This window comes from Palaemon carinicauda, chromosome 11 (assembly GCF_036898095.1).
Source record: "Palaemon carinicauda isolate YSFRI2023 chromosome 11, ASM3689809v2, whole genome shotgun sequence".
NCBI classification, from domain to species: Eukaryota; Metazoa; Arthropoda; class Malacostraca; order Decapoda; family Palaemonidae; genus Palaemon; species Palaemon carinicauda.
In genome coordinates, this window is record NC_090735.1 from 91,331,151 (window position 1) to 91,346,005 (window position 14,855).

A 14,855-nucleotide genomic window follows, 5' to 3' on the forward strand; every position below is an offset into this window, starting at 1 on the left:
CTTGAAACTTTGATTTAAAAATGTTTAGGCTGCTATCTTTATATTAAGTGTGCCTAAATTAATAAAATTGTCGCAGCATAGGAACAAATGGATACCTTTTATTAGTTTATAATTATTTATATTGAACTGATTTTGTTCTTTTGAGGTAAATATTTACATGTTACACTATTGCCTAATTTAGGATTAATATATCAAGAGGTAAATTAGTAGTTACTGACATGCATAAATCATAGTCTAATATTTTGACTATGAATACACTTAAAATCTATCCCTGAATATACAGTATTGTCAAATATGGCAGTTTAATTCTGTGCTCACAACATAACACAGAATAATAAAAGTTCAAGGATAAAAAAACAATGAAGGAAAATTTACTACCTATATTATTAGCAAGATACACAGATTCCTTCTCCAAAAGCAAAGGTTATTTATATATATCTACTTGTGCTTTATAATACACTGGAAAATGGAAATGCACTGAAAAAAATCAATAACAAAATGCATATATCCCTGTTAAGTAGTGCTTCACCAATATATTTCACATAAAACAAGAAAAACACTACAGTCATCTAAGCAATCAATATAGAAAAGTATCAATTTTTTTCTTCGTTCATAGAACGGAAATTCTTTTTTTTTAAATAAATAAAGTAGCTTGAACATTTAAAAGCAATGCACTTAAACAAATGCATCCTTATGGAAATAATTTTGATCCATATCACTTGCCCTTATCAGTTTAAAACAATAGCCCTTAATTGCATAGCACGTTCAGAATTATTAAAGGGCTCTTGTTTATAACATAACTGTAACATTAAAAACCAATATTAATTAAGGCAGATTAAATTGAAAGAAGAATAACCCAATGGTGAAACTTTAAAAAATCGACGTGTTGCACTTTTGCACTCAAAAATAAAAATATAAAAGAACTCATTAGTCACCAAATAAAAACATTTTGACACAACAGAGATTCCTTTACATGTTCCATTTACCTACATACCTGCAATTATCATCGTCTTAAAATTATGAGTTAAATGAACACATACTTCATTACTTATTTTCAGACCAATGTGAGATTATCGAGAGAGAATAGAGGATCTTCAATCTGATCTTGGAAAGAAAATAATCCATAGATGCTTCTTCAACCAGTACGCAAGCCTTCCAAAAAAAGGCTAACTACACCCCGTGCTGGATCAACTGAAGAGAAGTTTTCCTCTGATTCCCATGACTAGTTGTTGAGCTGGCTAACGTTATCGTAATCATGTGCCTGCTTGGTCGTCTTCATTGGTATAAGACTATCAGGAGCAGCACCGGATGCACCAGCATAACAAAGATAAGGAAGGGTAAGGTCAGGTAAGATTAAGAATAGGGATGATTAAGGTCAAGGATAGGGATTAAGGTCTCATTACCTTTGTGAACCTACGTTAATGACTCTTGGCAGCTTCTTTAGCAGCCATGATGAGGGGGTGTAGACTTGACAGTGGTCTGGCGAGTTTTAGGAATGGATGCTGAAAATAATGAAAAGGTTTTAGAAAATGATATAAAACTATGGATGTAGAATCATTGTTTACTAACGTGCCCCTTCATGAAACAATAGAAATTATACTCAGCAAGCTTTTTCCTACCGAAAATACCATATTCAATGGTTTTGATTCAAACAGTTTCAGAAAACTCCCTGAACTTTCAGTTATAGATATTCATTTTGTTTTTAATACCAAATTATTCAAACAGGTTGATGGTATGGCAATGGGGTTGCCTTTAGGTCCTACATTTGCCAATATATTCATGTGCCACTTGGAGGAAATATACCTTGGACAATGTCCGGAAGCATTTCTTCCCCGTTTCTATAAGAGATACGTTGACGACACTTTTTTTACTATTTAGAGAGAAATCCCATGCTGAAAAGTTTTTAGAATATGTAAATAGAATTCACTCAAACATTAAGTTTGCCATGGAAATAGAAAAAGATAACCAGTTGCCATTCCCTGACATAAACATTTCACGTTCAAATAGAGGATTTCTTACAGATATATTTAGAAAAGAGACATACACTGGTTTGGGTCTAATTTTCTTAGCAGTTGTTCGAAATCATTCAAGATTAAATCTATTCAAACCCTTTTATTTAGAGCATATTCCTTATGTTCGAACTGGCATAGCTTCCATAAAGAAATGGTGGAATGAAGGAGTGAAGGTAAAAGTGGAAGAGAAAAAGAGGGCTTTTGAAGAATGGCTGCAGAGTAATAGTATAGAGAAGTATGAAAAATATAGAGAGAAAAATGTGGAAGTAAAGCGCAAGGTACGTGAGGCAAAGAGGGCAGCTGACCTGAGGTGGGGTCAGGGACTGGGTCAGTCATATGAAGAGAATAAGAAGAAGTTTTGGAAAGAAGTGAAGAGAGTAAGGAAGGCCGGCGCAAGAATTGAAGAGACAGTGAAAGATGGAAATGGAAGGTTGTTAAAAGGAGAGGAGGCAAGGAAAAGGTGGGCGGAATATTTTGAAAGTTTGCTGAATGTTGAGGATGATAGGGAGGCAGATATAATTGCTGTTCCAGGTGTTGAGGTGCCAGTGATGGGAGATGAGAATGAGAGAGAGATTACAATAGAGGAAGTGAGGAGAGCACTAGATGAAACGAGAGTAGGAAAAGCATCTGGTATGGATGGTGTGAAAGCTGAGATGTGGAAGGAAGGGGGTGTGACTGTACTTGAATGGTTGGTGAGATTGTTTAATGTGTGTTTTGTGTTGTCAATGGTACCAGTAGATTGGGTCTGTGCATGTATTGTACCACTATATAAGGGTAAGGGAGATGTGCATGACTGTTGTAATTCAAGAGGTATTAGTTTGTTGAGTGTAGTTGGAAAAGTGTATGGTAGAGTACTGATTAATAGGATTAAGGATAAAACAGAGAATGCAATCTTGGAAGTACAGGGTGGTTTTAGAAGAGGTAGGGGTTGTATGAATCAGATTTTTACAGTTAGGCAGATATGCGAGAAATATTTAGCAAAAGGTAAGGAGGTGTATGTTGCGTTTATGGATCTGGAGAAAGCATATGATAGAGTTGATAGGGAAGCAATGTGGAATGTGATGAGGTTATATGGAGTTGGTGGAAGGTTGTTGCAAGCAGTGAAAAGTTTCTACAAAGGTAGTAAAGCATGTGTTAGAATAGGAAATGAAGTGAGCGATTGGTTTCCGGTGAGAGTGGGGCTGAGACAGGAATGAGTGATGTCACCGTGGTTGTTTAACTTGTATGTTGATGGAGTGGTGAGAGAGGTGAATGCTTGAGTGCTTGGACGAGGATTAAAACTGGTAGGCGAGAATGATCATGAATGGGAGGTAAATCAGTTGTTGTTTGCGGATGATACTGTACTGGTAGCAGACACAGAAGAGAAGCTTGACCGACTAGTGACAGAATTTGGAAGGGTGTGTGAGAGAACGAAGTTGAGAGTTAATGTGGGTAAGAGTAAGGTTATGAGATGTACGAGAAGGGAAGGTGGTGCAAGGTTGAATGTCATGTTGAATGGAGAGTTACTTGAGGAGGTGGATCAGTTTAAGTACTTGGGGTCTGTTGTTGCAGCAAATGGTGGAGTGGAAGCAGATGTACGTCAGAGAGTGAATGAAGGTTGCAAAGTGTTGGGGGCAGTTAAGGGAGTAGTAAAAAATAGAGGGTTGGGCATGAATGTAAAGAGAGTTCTATATGAGAAAGTGATTGTACCAACTGTGATGTATGGATCGGAGTTGTGGGGAATGAAAGTGATGGAGAGACAGAAATTGAATGTGTTTGAGATGAAGTGTCTGAGGAGTATGGCTGGTGTATCTCGAGTAGATAGGGTTAGGAACGAAGTGGTGAGGGTGAGAACGGGTGTAAGAAATGAGTTAACGGCTAGAGTGGATATGAATGTGTTGAGGTGGTTTGGCCATGTTGAGAGAATGGAAAATGGCTGTCTGCTAAAGAAGGTGATGAATGCAAGAGTTGATGGGAGAAGTACAAGAGGAAGGCCAAGGTTTGGGTGGATGGATGGTGTGAAGAAAGCTCTGGGTGATAGGAGGATAGATGTGAGAGAGGCAAGAGAGCGTGCTAGAAATAGGAATGAATGGCGAGCGATTGTGACGCAGTTCCGGTAGGCCCTGCTGCTTCCTCCGGTGCCTTAGATGACCGCGGAGGTAGCAGCAGTAGGGGACTCAGCAGTATGAAGCTTCATCTGTGGTGGAAATGTGGGAGGTTGGGCTGTGGCACCCTAGCAGTACCAGCTGAACTCGGCTGAGTTCCTGGTTAGGCTGGAGGAACGTAGAGAGTAGAGGTCCCCTTTTTTGTTTTGTTTCTTGTTGTTGTCGGCTACCCCCCAAAATTGGGGGAAGTGCCTTTGGTATATGTATGTATGTAAAAACCTATTTTACATACAATTGTTATCCTTCACACCTCTATGACAAAATTGTTAATAAATTTCTAAATGATATTTTCCAGCCTAAATATAAATGTCCTGAGGTTCCAAAGAAACTAGTGTATGTATCATTGCCATATGTAAAGAATTCTCTTATCAGAAACGAGCTCACCACAGCCCTCGGCACTCTGTATCCATATGTCAATTTCAAGTTTATATTAAAAAACCCTTTAAATAATGACCGAATGATAATTTACGATAATTCTAAACTGTTACTAAAGATGATTCTCCATTCCATATCCAAAATACTTTTCCTAACTTCAGTTATAAGTCAACTTGTACCCGCCTCAATTATGAAAGCATCAAAAAAAAAAAAAAAAAAAAAAAAAAAAAAGGTAAGAGAAGAAGCAAGTACTAGGCCGATTTTTAAAGTTGTTGAACAATTAAGTTACCGCTATAACGTTCGATGTGACATAGTGCGAGATTGGAGAAAGTAAGGAAAATTGAATCATGATTGATTTTCAATATGAATGAAACTTTGTGAAGCAACAAAGATTTCATTTGCGAGAGAGAGAGAGAGAGAGAGAGAGAGAGAGAGAGAGAGAGAGAGAGAGAGAGAGAGAGAGAGAGAGAGAGAGAGAGAGAGTTGTTTTAAATGTAATAAACAAAAAAATATGATAGGTTATAACACATTGGTGCTTATGTAATAACAACTGTATAGATGGTTAAATAAGTTAAGAAATGGTATAAACAATACTTCGTACGCGCAAATGCTTGAGACCGGCAGCTAGACGTCAGCTGATCTGATCACAGCCAAAAGTAAAACAAAAAGAAGTCAACAATACTCGATTTTCAAAACACCCGAAATTTAAAAACAAAAGTACACGCATTCTTAATGTGCAATTAACTATTTAAAGAGTAGCAATTTTCTAGAATAATATGATGCTTCCCCCAAAAATAGTGGTTTGCTGATGAAATCGGATGCCGTATTTAATGAAAAAAGTCCGCGAAGTCGTGAATCCGCGATGGTCGAACCGTGAAGTAGCGAGGGCTCACTGCAATAACATATTTACTAAAACCTTTTAATATCATTAGTTATCACTCTGATCATGCGTGTTTAATGTGTTCGTTTGTTTATCATGATCGAAGATGGAGCGTACAGTAAACAAATGGAAGGTTTCTGTTTCAGGCGGCATCTTTAACAAAAATATTATATAAATGGCATTAATTTAATTTATTTTGAAGTTAAGTAGAACAACATTGGTAATAACAAACGGACTTGGAGCGAAGCGAAAAATCTATTATTGGGTGAGATAGCCATGTCGTCCTGATGGAAGGTTCCTATAGGTAGCTTTCTAAGGGATATTTGGCTACAGTGATATTCCAAGAGAATTAACCTTTAGGTCTCCAGAATTCTAACTCCTGGCGCGAATATCCTTAAAATTTCACCTAAGGATATTGCATAATATCAGGGGACGTATATCTTGATACGACACATAGCAATCTTCACCCCGAATAGCGTTTTCGTTTCGAGGGGGAAGAGTGGCAAAAAACAGAAGGGGAGCCATTATCAAGGTTACCCTTCCTCCCGTACTACTACGAGTATCCAAGATGGTGCTCATTCCTTGTAGCATTAAGCATTGTGCTACAGATATAGTAGTTTCGGGAGGGATCTTGCCTAAGCCTTTTCTATGGAAAAGGAGGGCGGGTCCATCAGGACGACATGGCTATCTCACCCAAAAATAGATTTTATCCGTTTTTTGGGCTCAATCCATGTCGTCCTGATGGAAGTTTACCAGAGAATTACTAGAAAGTACTGTATCTGTGGATTTTCATAGGTGCCTTAACCTTGGGACAATTTTTGTACGGTCATCCGGACCATAGAGACAATTATTTAGAATAAATGACCAAATGAAATAATGAGAGTAACGTGTTAAGGGAATTATACGCACAAAGTATACAGAAAATATTTTTCTCCCTGAAAGGGAAGAAATGATGAGTGCCACTCTAAATTTGAAAATTTTTGATAAAATTTTCTAATATAATTTTCTGTAAATGTTGTATACTATCAACACTGTGTACTATGTACACACGGCAACAAGTGTTATCTCTATAATTCCACACCTGAGATTTTGAACAGCCTTAAGTGTCACCATGGTGACACTCACTTAAAAGGTATCACACGAAGTGTCAAGTCCCAATCAATTAACTGTTCATCGCAGCACTAGACGACAGGTTTTAATACACTACCTGCCGCCACCACATAATGCTTCAGTTCGTGGACTTGCCTTGCGTAGTGTTTGTAGAACACTCTGGATGACTTCCATCCAGTGTATGAGCGAAGACACTCAAAGTCCATATACTGAAAAAAGTTCAGTGATGAAGCACTTTTCCTCGGATCATGACCTGCGGGTGTTACTGTCAAGATCCGCTCTGCGAATGAAGTAGGTGAGCTTCGCCCTCAGTTGTTTTAGGGATAAGTTTGATCCTGAAGTTTCTCCTTTGAAGAGCTGTCCTCCCCTGAAGTCTTTAGTTCTACGAAGATAGACCTTTAGACACTAAACTGGACACACAGAGACATCTTCCTTCAGAGGGCAGATTCTCCAGGGACCCCATCTCTTAGTGGGTAGCTCGTTCTTGGCAAGAAAGGTTGGATCAGGAAAGAGATTCAGTTCTCCCACATCTGTGGACTGAATGTGGCCCTCATTTCTTGATAAGGCTACTATTTCACTAACTCTAGCCCCTGAGGCTATAGCAAACAGGAAAATAACCTTCTGGGTTAGATCCTTGAGAGAACAATCTTCATTGTTCACAGATGAAGCATAATGTAGGATCTTGTCCAAGGACCATGAAGTGGGCTTCAGAGGAGCTGCAGGCTTAAGTCTAGCGCATGCCTTCGGGATCTTGTTAAAGATTTCGTTTGTCAGGTCCACTTGAAAGGCGTATAGAAGAGGTCTAGTCAGGGCTGACTTGCATGTAGTTATCGTGTTGGCTGCCAGACCTTGTTCATGAAGGTGGATAAAGAAGGACAGACAGAAGTCTATTGAAATTTCTTTCGGTCCTTTTGCTTTAACAAAAGCAACTCACTTTTTCCAAGACGATTCATATTGTCTTCTAGTTGAGTTAGACTTGTATTCTTCTAAGAAATCTATACTGCCTTTTGAGATCACAAATCTTTTCTTAATCGCTAAGCCGAGAAAATCATGAGATGAAGGTTTTGGGTTCTCTGTGATGAAGCGAAGACAGTCGACTTCAGAACCCGTTGAGATAGTGCTGGGTTCGGTAAAAGTGCAGGCCTCAGTCTCAGTTCCATCACTAGAGGGAACCAGTTGCTCTTGGGCCACTTGGGGGCCACTAGGGCTGCTGTTTCCTGGAAGGATCTCAGCTTGTTGAGGACCTTCAGCAGGAGATTGGATGGAAGGAACAGGAAAATCCGGGTCCATTCGTTCCAACCTAGGGACATGGCGTCCGTTGTCTTCTCTAGCGGGTCCTCGTATGGGGCTACATATCGAGGTAGTCTCTTGGATGTCTCTTATCACGAAGAGGTCGATCTATAGTTCCGGGACTTGTTCCAAGATGGAGGAGAATGAGTGTGCGTCTGAGGACCATTCTGACTCTATCGGCTTGAGCCTGGATAGAGCGTCCGCTGTCACATTGCGGAACCTTTGTAAGTGAACTGCTGATAGGTGCCATCTCTCTAGACAAAGGATGGCTAATATCACATGGTTGATATGGGACGATCTCGAGCCTTGTCGGTTCAGACATCACACTATCAATTCGCGGTCCAAGATCAGCCTGATGTGGTCTGATCTACTAGGGGAGAGTTTTCCCACCATCAAAAGGACTGCCATGGCTTCCAAATGTTGATGATAAAGGCCTCGAACAGAGATGACCAAGTCCCTTGGACTTTCCTTTGATGGAAGTGAACTCCCCCATTCTTCCGTCGAGGCATCTATGTGGATGGTCATCGACGGCAGAGGTGGTTGCAAGGGCACGGTCCTCATTAGGCTTTTGGCCTTTGACCACGGGTTGAGAAGTGATCGTAGTAAGGCTGGTATCAGTCATTTTAGATCTCTTCGAGCGTTTGATGCGTATCTTCTCCAGACTCCGGACGCATCTTTCAGCTGTGCTCTTAGCACTGGGTCTGTTACTGCTGCGAACTGGAGAGAGCTCAGTACTCCTGTTGGCGTCTTGATATCCTGTCGGATTTCAGTAGTCTCTTGACAGACCCTGCGATCTCTCTCCTCTTCCCCGAGGGACGGTGTGACCTCAGGTTCCAATGGATTTTCAGCCATTGAAACCCTTGAGCTGGAGAGAATCGAGACTTCTTGAAGTTGATCTTGCATCCCAGATGTTCCGGGAACTGGATCACTTCTTTGGATGCTTGCACACAAGCCGTTTCGAATGCTGCCCGCACCAGCCAGCCGTCCAAGTATGCTGCTACCTGAAGAACTTCTAGGCGTAGTTGATGCACGACTGCGTCTGCAATTTTCATGAAGATACTTGGGGCTATGTTTAGTCTGAAAACATACTTTATCTTCTGTAACTTGAATCCTAGGTTGGAGAAGAGGGGGCGACTGACTAGAAGGTGCCAACAGGCATCTGTCAGGTCTATCGAGACTGTGAACGCCCCTTTTGGTAACAGGGTCCATATGTGTTGAAGGATTAACATCCTGAACTTGCTGTTTTCTATGAACTTGTTGAATGGCGACAAGTCCAGAATGACTCTGAGTTTGTCTGAGTCCTTCTTGGGAACACAAAACAGCCTTCCCTGTAATTTGATGGACTTTGCTTTCCTTATAACCTGTATGCTCAAGAGCTCTAGGGTATATTCTTCTAATGTGGGGGTGGAGTGTTGGAAGAATTGAGGAAATGATGGTGGAGACTTGCTCTGTTTCCATCCTAGTCCAATCTTGATTAAGCTGTGGGCCCAAGGATCGAAGGCCCTATGATCCTGAAATTGTTGGAGTCTCCCTCCTACCGGAAGCATCTCCTTACTTCGATTGACCGGATAGTTTACCTCCTGGACCGCGTCCTCCTCTACCTCTTGAGGGATGTCTAGAGGAGCCCCGTCTGGATCCTTTACCTTTCAACCGAAAGGTAGTAGTCTACCTCTCAAACCCGGGGTTGAATGCTGGTGACTGGGCAACCAGCTGTTGAGGCACTACTTGGAAGGTGGTCTGTGTTTGGGCCACCACTTGGGGCACCGCGGTCATAGTAACTGTGGGATGTTGTTGAGCAGGCCGAGGGGGAAGTCTAGACTTCTTCGTCTTCCTTTTAGGTTGGGGACCCGCATCCGGGGAAGACTTCCTCTTTAAAGAGATGCCCCACTTCTGGAGAAGGTTCCTATTCTCTGTGATGGTTTTCTTGAATACCTCTTTGACTATTTCGTTCTGGAAGAGGTCTTTACCCCAGATGTTAGAAGATATTAGTTTCCTGGGTTCATGTTTCTCTGTTGCAGCAGCGAACACGAATTCTCTACAGGCTCTCCTAGCCTTCATGAAAGCATACAGGTCCTTTACTAAGGTGGCTATATGCATTTTGGCCAGGACCATGAGCATGTCTGGGGTACTTCTTTGGCCTGCACACATCTCTATGCAGTTTTGTAGGGATAAAGATGCAGCAAGTCTCTCCTTCGTCTCTTGTTCCTGGCACAAGAGAAAGTCATAAAGTTTAGGGACATTCTTGCTAAACTGTCGTCCAGCGATGTCTGCGTCCAGTTTCCCTACTGAGAAGGTTAGGTGGACTTCCTTCCATTCCTTCTCTTCCATGGGCAAGGCTAACGACAGAGGCCTGCACTCCTCTAGTGCAGGGCATGGTTTGCCTGCCTCCACTGCCTTGGCAATAGATTTAAATGCCTTCAATGTAAAGGGGAAGGCTATTGAAGCAGGAGCAAGAAAGGTAGGGTGTTTCTTGCTCAAGGCGGACACTTTCGAAACCGAATAGCCTGCCTTTCTCAGGCTACTTGACAAGAGCGCCTGTGCCTTATCTTGGTCGAAAACCATGACCTCCTTTGGTTCCGTCTCCTCTTTTGGCATTGGTTCATGCTTCAGTCGAATGAAGCAATCAGGGTAAGCGTTAAAGCTTGGCCAAAACTGGTTGTCGTTTCAGGGGACGGCTCCCATCTTCTCCGAGATGTAGAGTTTCCCATTCGTAATCGGCATAAACTCCGCATACCTCCAGGGATTGGTTTTGGAGCAGGTTGGGAGGTCTTGGACTCTGGATCGCTTGTATGACCCTCAGGAGGCGATAAGTGGAGCTTCACAGAGCTCTCTCTTGAATCTCGCTTCCCTTGCTTCGCCTTGTTTGCGAATGTTCTCCATTAAAGCCGTTAGATGGGCCAGTGCCTGGCTCATGTTGTCCAATGGAGGGGTGGAAGCTAAAGATGTCGAGAGTAACGGCTCCGGTGCCGGCACAGACGGAAGGAACTCCGACTCGACATCATCATCATTTTCCGGAGGTAGAGTAGACTCCTCCTCGGGATCATCCTTTAATAGATCCTTTTCAGTGTCCATAGACACTTCCGACATCCTTTCCTCCTGGTGGATATCCATACTTTGCAATGCCTCCCTGACATCCGTCTCGATGGCAATCTGGACACAGGGAGGTCCGGTTCGTGCTTGGGGCACAACAATTTCACTACCCACTTTCGGGAACAGCAAGCTACGCATCCTATCGTTAGGTAGGTATGGTCCCAGAGAGTTCTTCTGGAACCCTCTTACCCACTTGCGCAGCTTTTCATGTGCCGCATCCCTCGACTCCGTTGACTTTGGGTCGTCGAAACCTTTGGTCACCAAGGTCCGGCAGATATTACAGACTTGGGGGTCCCAATATTGCAGGGATTCGGTAATGATGGTGCAGGGGGCATTAGACCTGCATGTTTTGTGACCGTAGAAGTTCCTACTCCTATGGTTGCAGAAGATCGCATCGCATTTCATCTGGGGTTCCTCCTGTAAAGAAAGGAAAATTAAACGAGTATGCGATTGTTTATCTCACATGATAAAGATATGCAAATATTAATATCTTAACCATTATAACTTAGGATAGTAAGCTAGAAAGAAATTGGGAAACACATACTTGTGTATCCTTTCCAGCCAATTGCTGTGACCTCCCCCACAATATTAAGGATATAGAGTTTCCTTTATCAGGGCAAATCAAAAGAGAAGGGTTCTAACCTCTAGGGATAGAAAAAGTGTACACTGCCACTGTCCCTTCTTAAATTATTTAATATTGTGGGGTAAGTATTAACTGATTTCTAATCAGAGTACTGAAGGAATTCTATTCTTTCAATATAGGATTGGTCTCAGCAAAAGACTGTACAAGGATACACAAGGTATGTTGGAAAATAACTACTGTATAATAAATACTATAGTTTTCTGTCTGCAGTATATACTAGACTGCAAATATACTGGCTACTGTATAATCATATACTGTAGTTCAGCCGGCTTGGCCAGCACTTGGCGGCACAGTCCGGCCGGTATGTCACTGGCTGGACTAGAAATTATTTAAGACCCATAATTGTCTATCCCTCCCAGCAAATTGCTGTGACCTTCCCTCCCCAATATTAAGACTATAGAGTTTCCTGATCAGGGAAAACTCAAAAGAGAAGGGTTCTAACCTCTAGGGATAGAAAAGTGTACTACCACTGACCCCTCTAAAACTATTTAATATTGTAGGGTAAGTTATTAACCCTTTTACCCCCGGGGTATTTGGAAATTTCCAACCCTTAACCCCCAGGGGGTTATTTTTTCCCCACCACATTTTGCAGTATATTTGCTTTAAATTGCTCTAACAGCCTTAATTTTTGTCATAGAGAGGTCAGGTTGGTCTCATTCTCTTGGACAATGCCTGAATTTTCTCAAAAAATTATCAAAAAATATTAAAAACTATTCTCTTGGACAATGCCTGAATTTTCTCAAAAAATTATCAAAAAATATTAAAAACTAATTTTTATAGCATTTTTTTGCAAGGACGTACCGGTAAGTCCATGGGGGTAAAGGGATGGCTTTTGTGAAACGTACCAGTACGTCCTTTGGGGGTAAAAGGGTTAACTGATTTCTAATCAGAGTACTGAAGGAATTCTATTCTTTCAATATACAGAGAGTTATGGGGTCTTTTGACTGGCCAGACAGTACTACATTGGATCCTCCTCTCTGGTTACGGTTCATTTTCCCTTTGCCTACATACACACTGAATAGTCTGGCATATTCTTTACATATTCTCCTCTATCCTCATACACCTGACAACACAGATTACCAAACAATTCTTCATCACCCAAGGGGTTACTGCACTGTAATTGTTCAGTGCCACTTTCCTCTTGGTAAGGGTAGAAGAGACTCTTTAGCTATGGTAAGCAGCTCTTCTAGGAGAAGGACACTCCAAAATCAAACCACTGTTCTCTAGTCTTGGGTAGTGCCATAGCCTCTGTACCATGGCCTTTCACTGTCTTGGGTTAGAGTTCTCTTGCTTGAGGGTACACTCGAGCACACTCTCCTATCTTATTTCTCTTCCTCTTGTTTTGTTAAAGTTTTTATAGTTTATATAGGAGATATTTATTGTTGTTACTCTTCTTAGAATATTTTATTTTCCTTTTTTCCTTTCCGCACTGAGCTATTTTCCCTGTTGGAGCCCCTGGGCTTATAGCATACTGCTTTTCCAACTAGGGTTGTAGCTTAGTAAGTAATAATAATAATAATAATAATAATTGGTCTCAGCAAAAGACTGTGCAAGGATACACAAGATATGTTGGAAAATAACTACTGCATAATGTATACAATACTTTTCTATCGGCAGTATATACTATACTGCAAATATACTGGCTACTGTATAATCATATACTGTAGTTCAGCCGGCATGTTGTCGGCAGGGCTAGCACCTGGCGGCACAGTCCAGCCGGCATGTCACCGGCTGCGTAGTCCCTGGCGGTACTGGTCCAGCCGGCATGCTGCCGACCGAGTAAGTACCTCACAGCACTGGCCCAGCCAACATGCTGCCGGCTGAGTTAGTACCTGGCAGCACTAGCTGACAGAGAGAAAAAGCATGGAGTGAAGGGCTGCCTTATTAAAATGTATGTTTACAATAAATAAGGGTGTAAGTATACAACCTTACTGCCTTCCTCCAGAATGAGGGTTCAAATGGAAGGGGAGAATGCATCATTCAGGCTTCCATCCAGCCGCAAAATCCGTTGCCGGCATTGCTGGTTTCAGGAATGTGGATGGCAGTCCAAAAGAGGACTGAAGAACCTTCAGCAGCAGAAGGGTCTCCCACCGGCAGCCGTTATAGCTGGCACAACCTCTTCGGAGCCTTGTGACCATAAGGGAAAGACTGAGTAAAACAGCAGCTTATGTAGTAGCCCAGCCGGCACCGCAACCTACCCGGCAAGCGGCGAGATTGCAGGACAACGGCCACAGGATTGCGATGGCTAAGTCATCGCTAAAGGACAGAGAGGGGAAAGGAAAAGGGTCCTGTATCAAGTGTAGAAGGCGGCGGCAGGATTGAAGCCACTTCCACGCAAGAGTGAAACAATGTTTCAGTATCAGCGCCATCCTAGGCGGCAGAAGAATATCTATTCTTCAGCGTAGGTTCTGCCGAATCTATCAAGTGTAGAAGAAGGCGGCAGGATTGCCGCCACTTCCACACAAGAGAGAAACAATGTTTCAGTATCGGCGACATCCTAGGCGGCAGAAGAATACCTATTCTTCAGCCTAGGGTCTGCCGACACAGGAGTAGTCTTCTAGACCACAGGGGAGAAGGTGGCGGCATCATACTATCACTTCAGGTGCGGCCTAGGGAGGCTTAGCCTCCTATGCCGGCAGCTGTAAGCCGGCAGGGGAGTGACTACTTGCCCTGCTGCTCTGCCGCCGGCCAGGGCACCAGCCACCCGTTGAGATACTACCGCTAGAGAGTTATGGGGTCTTTTGACTGGCCAGACAGTACTACATTGGATCCTCCTCTCTGGTTACGGTTCATTTTCCCTTTGCCTACATACACACTGAATAGTCTGGCATATTCTTTACATATTCTCCTCTATCCTCATACACCTGACAACACAGATTACCAAACAATTCTTCATCACCCAAGGGGTTACTGCACTGTACTTGTTCAGTGCCACTTTCCTCTTGGTAAGGGTAGAAGAGACTCTTTAGCTATGGTAAGCAGCTCTTCTAGGAGAAGGACACTCCAAAATCAAACCACTGTTCTCTAGTCTTGGGTAGTGCCATAGCCTCTGTACCATGGCCTTTCACTGTCTTGGGTTAGAGTTCTCTTGCTTGAGGGTACACTCGAGCACACTCTCCTATCTTATTTCTCTTCCTCTTGTTTTGTTAAAGTTTTTATAGTTTATATAGGAGATATTTATTGTTGTTACTCTTCTTAGAATATTTTATTTTCCTTTTTTCCTTTCCGCACTGAGCTATTTTCCCTGTTGGAGCCCCTGGGCTTATAGCATACTGCTTTTCCAACTAGGGTTGTAGCTTAGTAAGTAATAA

At 42.3% G+C, this 14,855-nt stretch overlaps 1 protein-coding gene across 3 annotated transcripts in view; it reads right to left on the reverse strand.

Annotated features, from left to right (window-relative positions):
• Positions 1–365: 365 nt before the first annotated feature.
• The window catches only part of Pak (serine/threonine-protein kinase PAK 3-like protein), a 102,437-nt gene continuing 87,947 nt past the window's right edge, over positions 366–14,855 (reverse strand). For all 3 annotated transcript variants that reach the window (XM_068383183.1, XM_068383182.1, XM_068383184.1), the window contains exon 10: positions 366–1,502. In XM_068383183.1, coding sequence (XP_068239284.1) covers positions 1,419–1,502 — 84 coding nt within the window. In that variant the 3' untranslated portion in view covers positions 366–1,418. The remainder of the gene's footprint in view (positions 1,503–14,855) is intronic.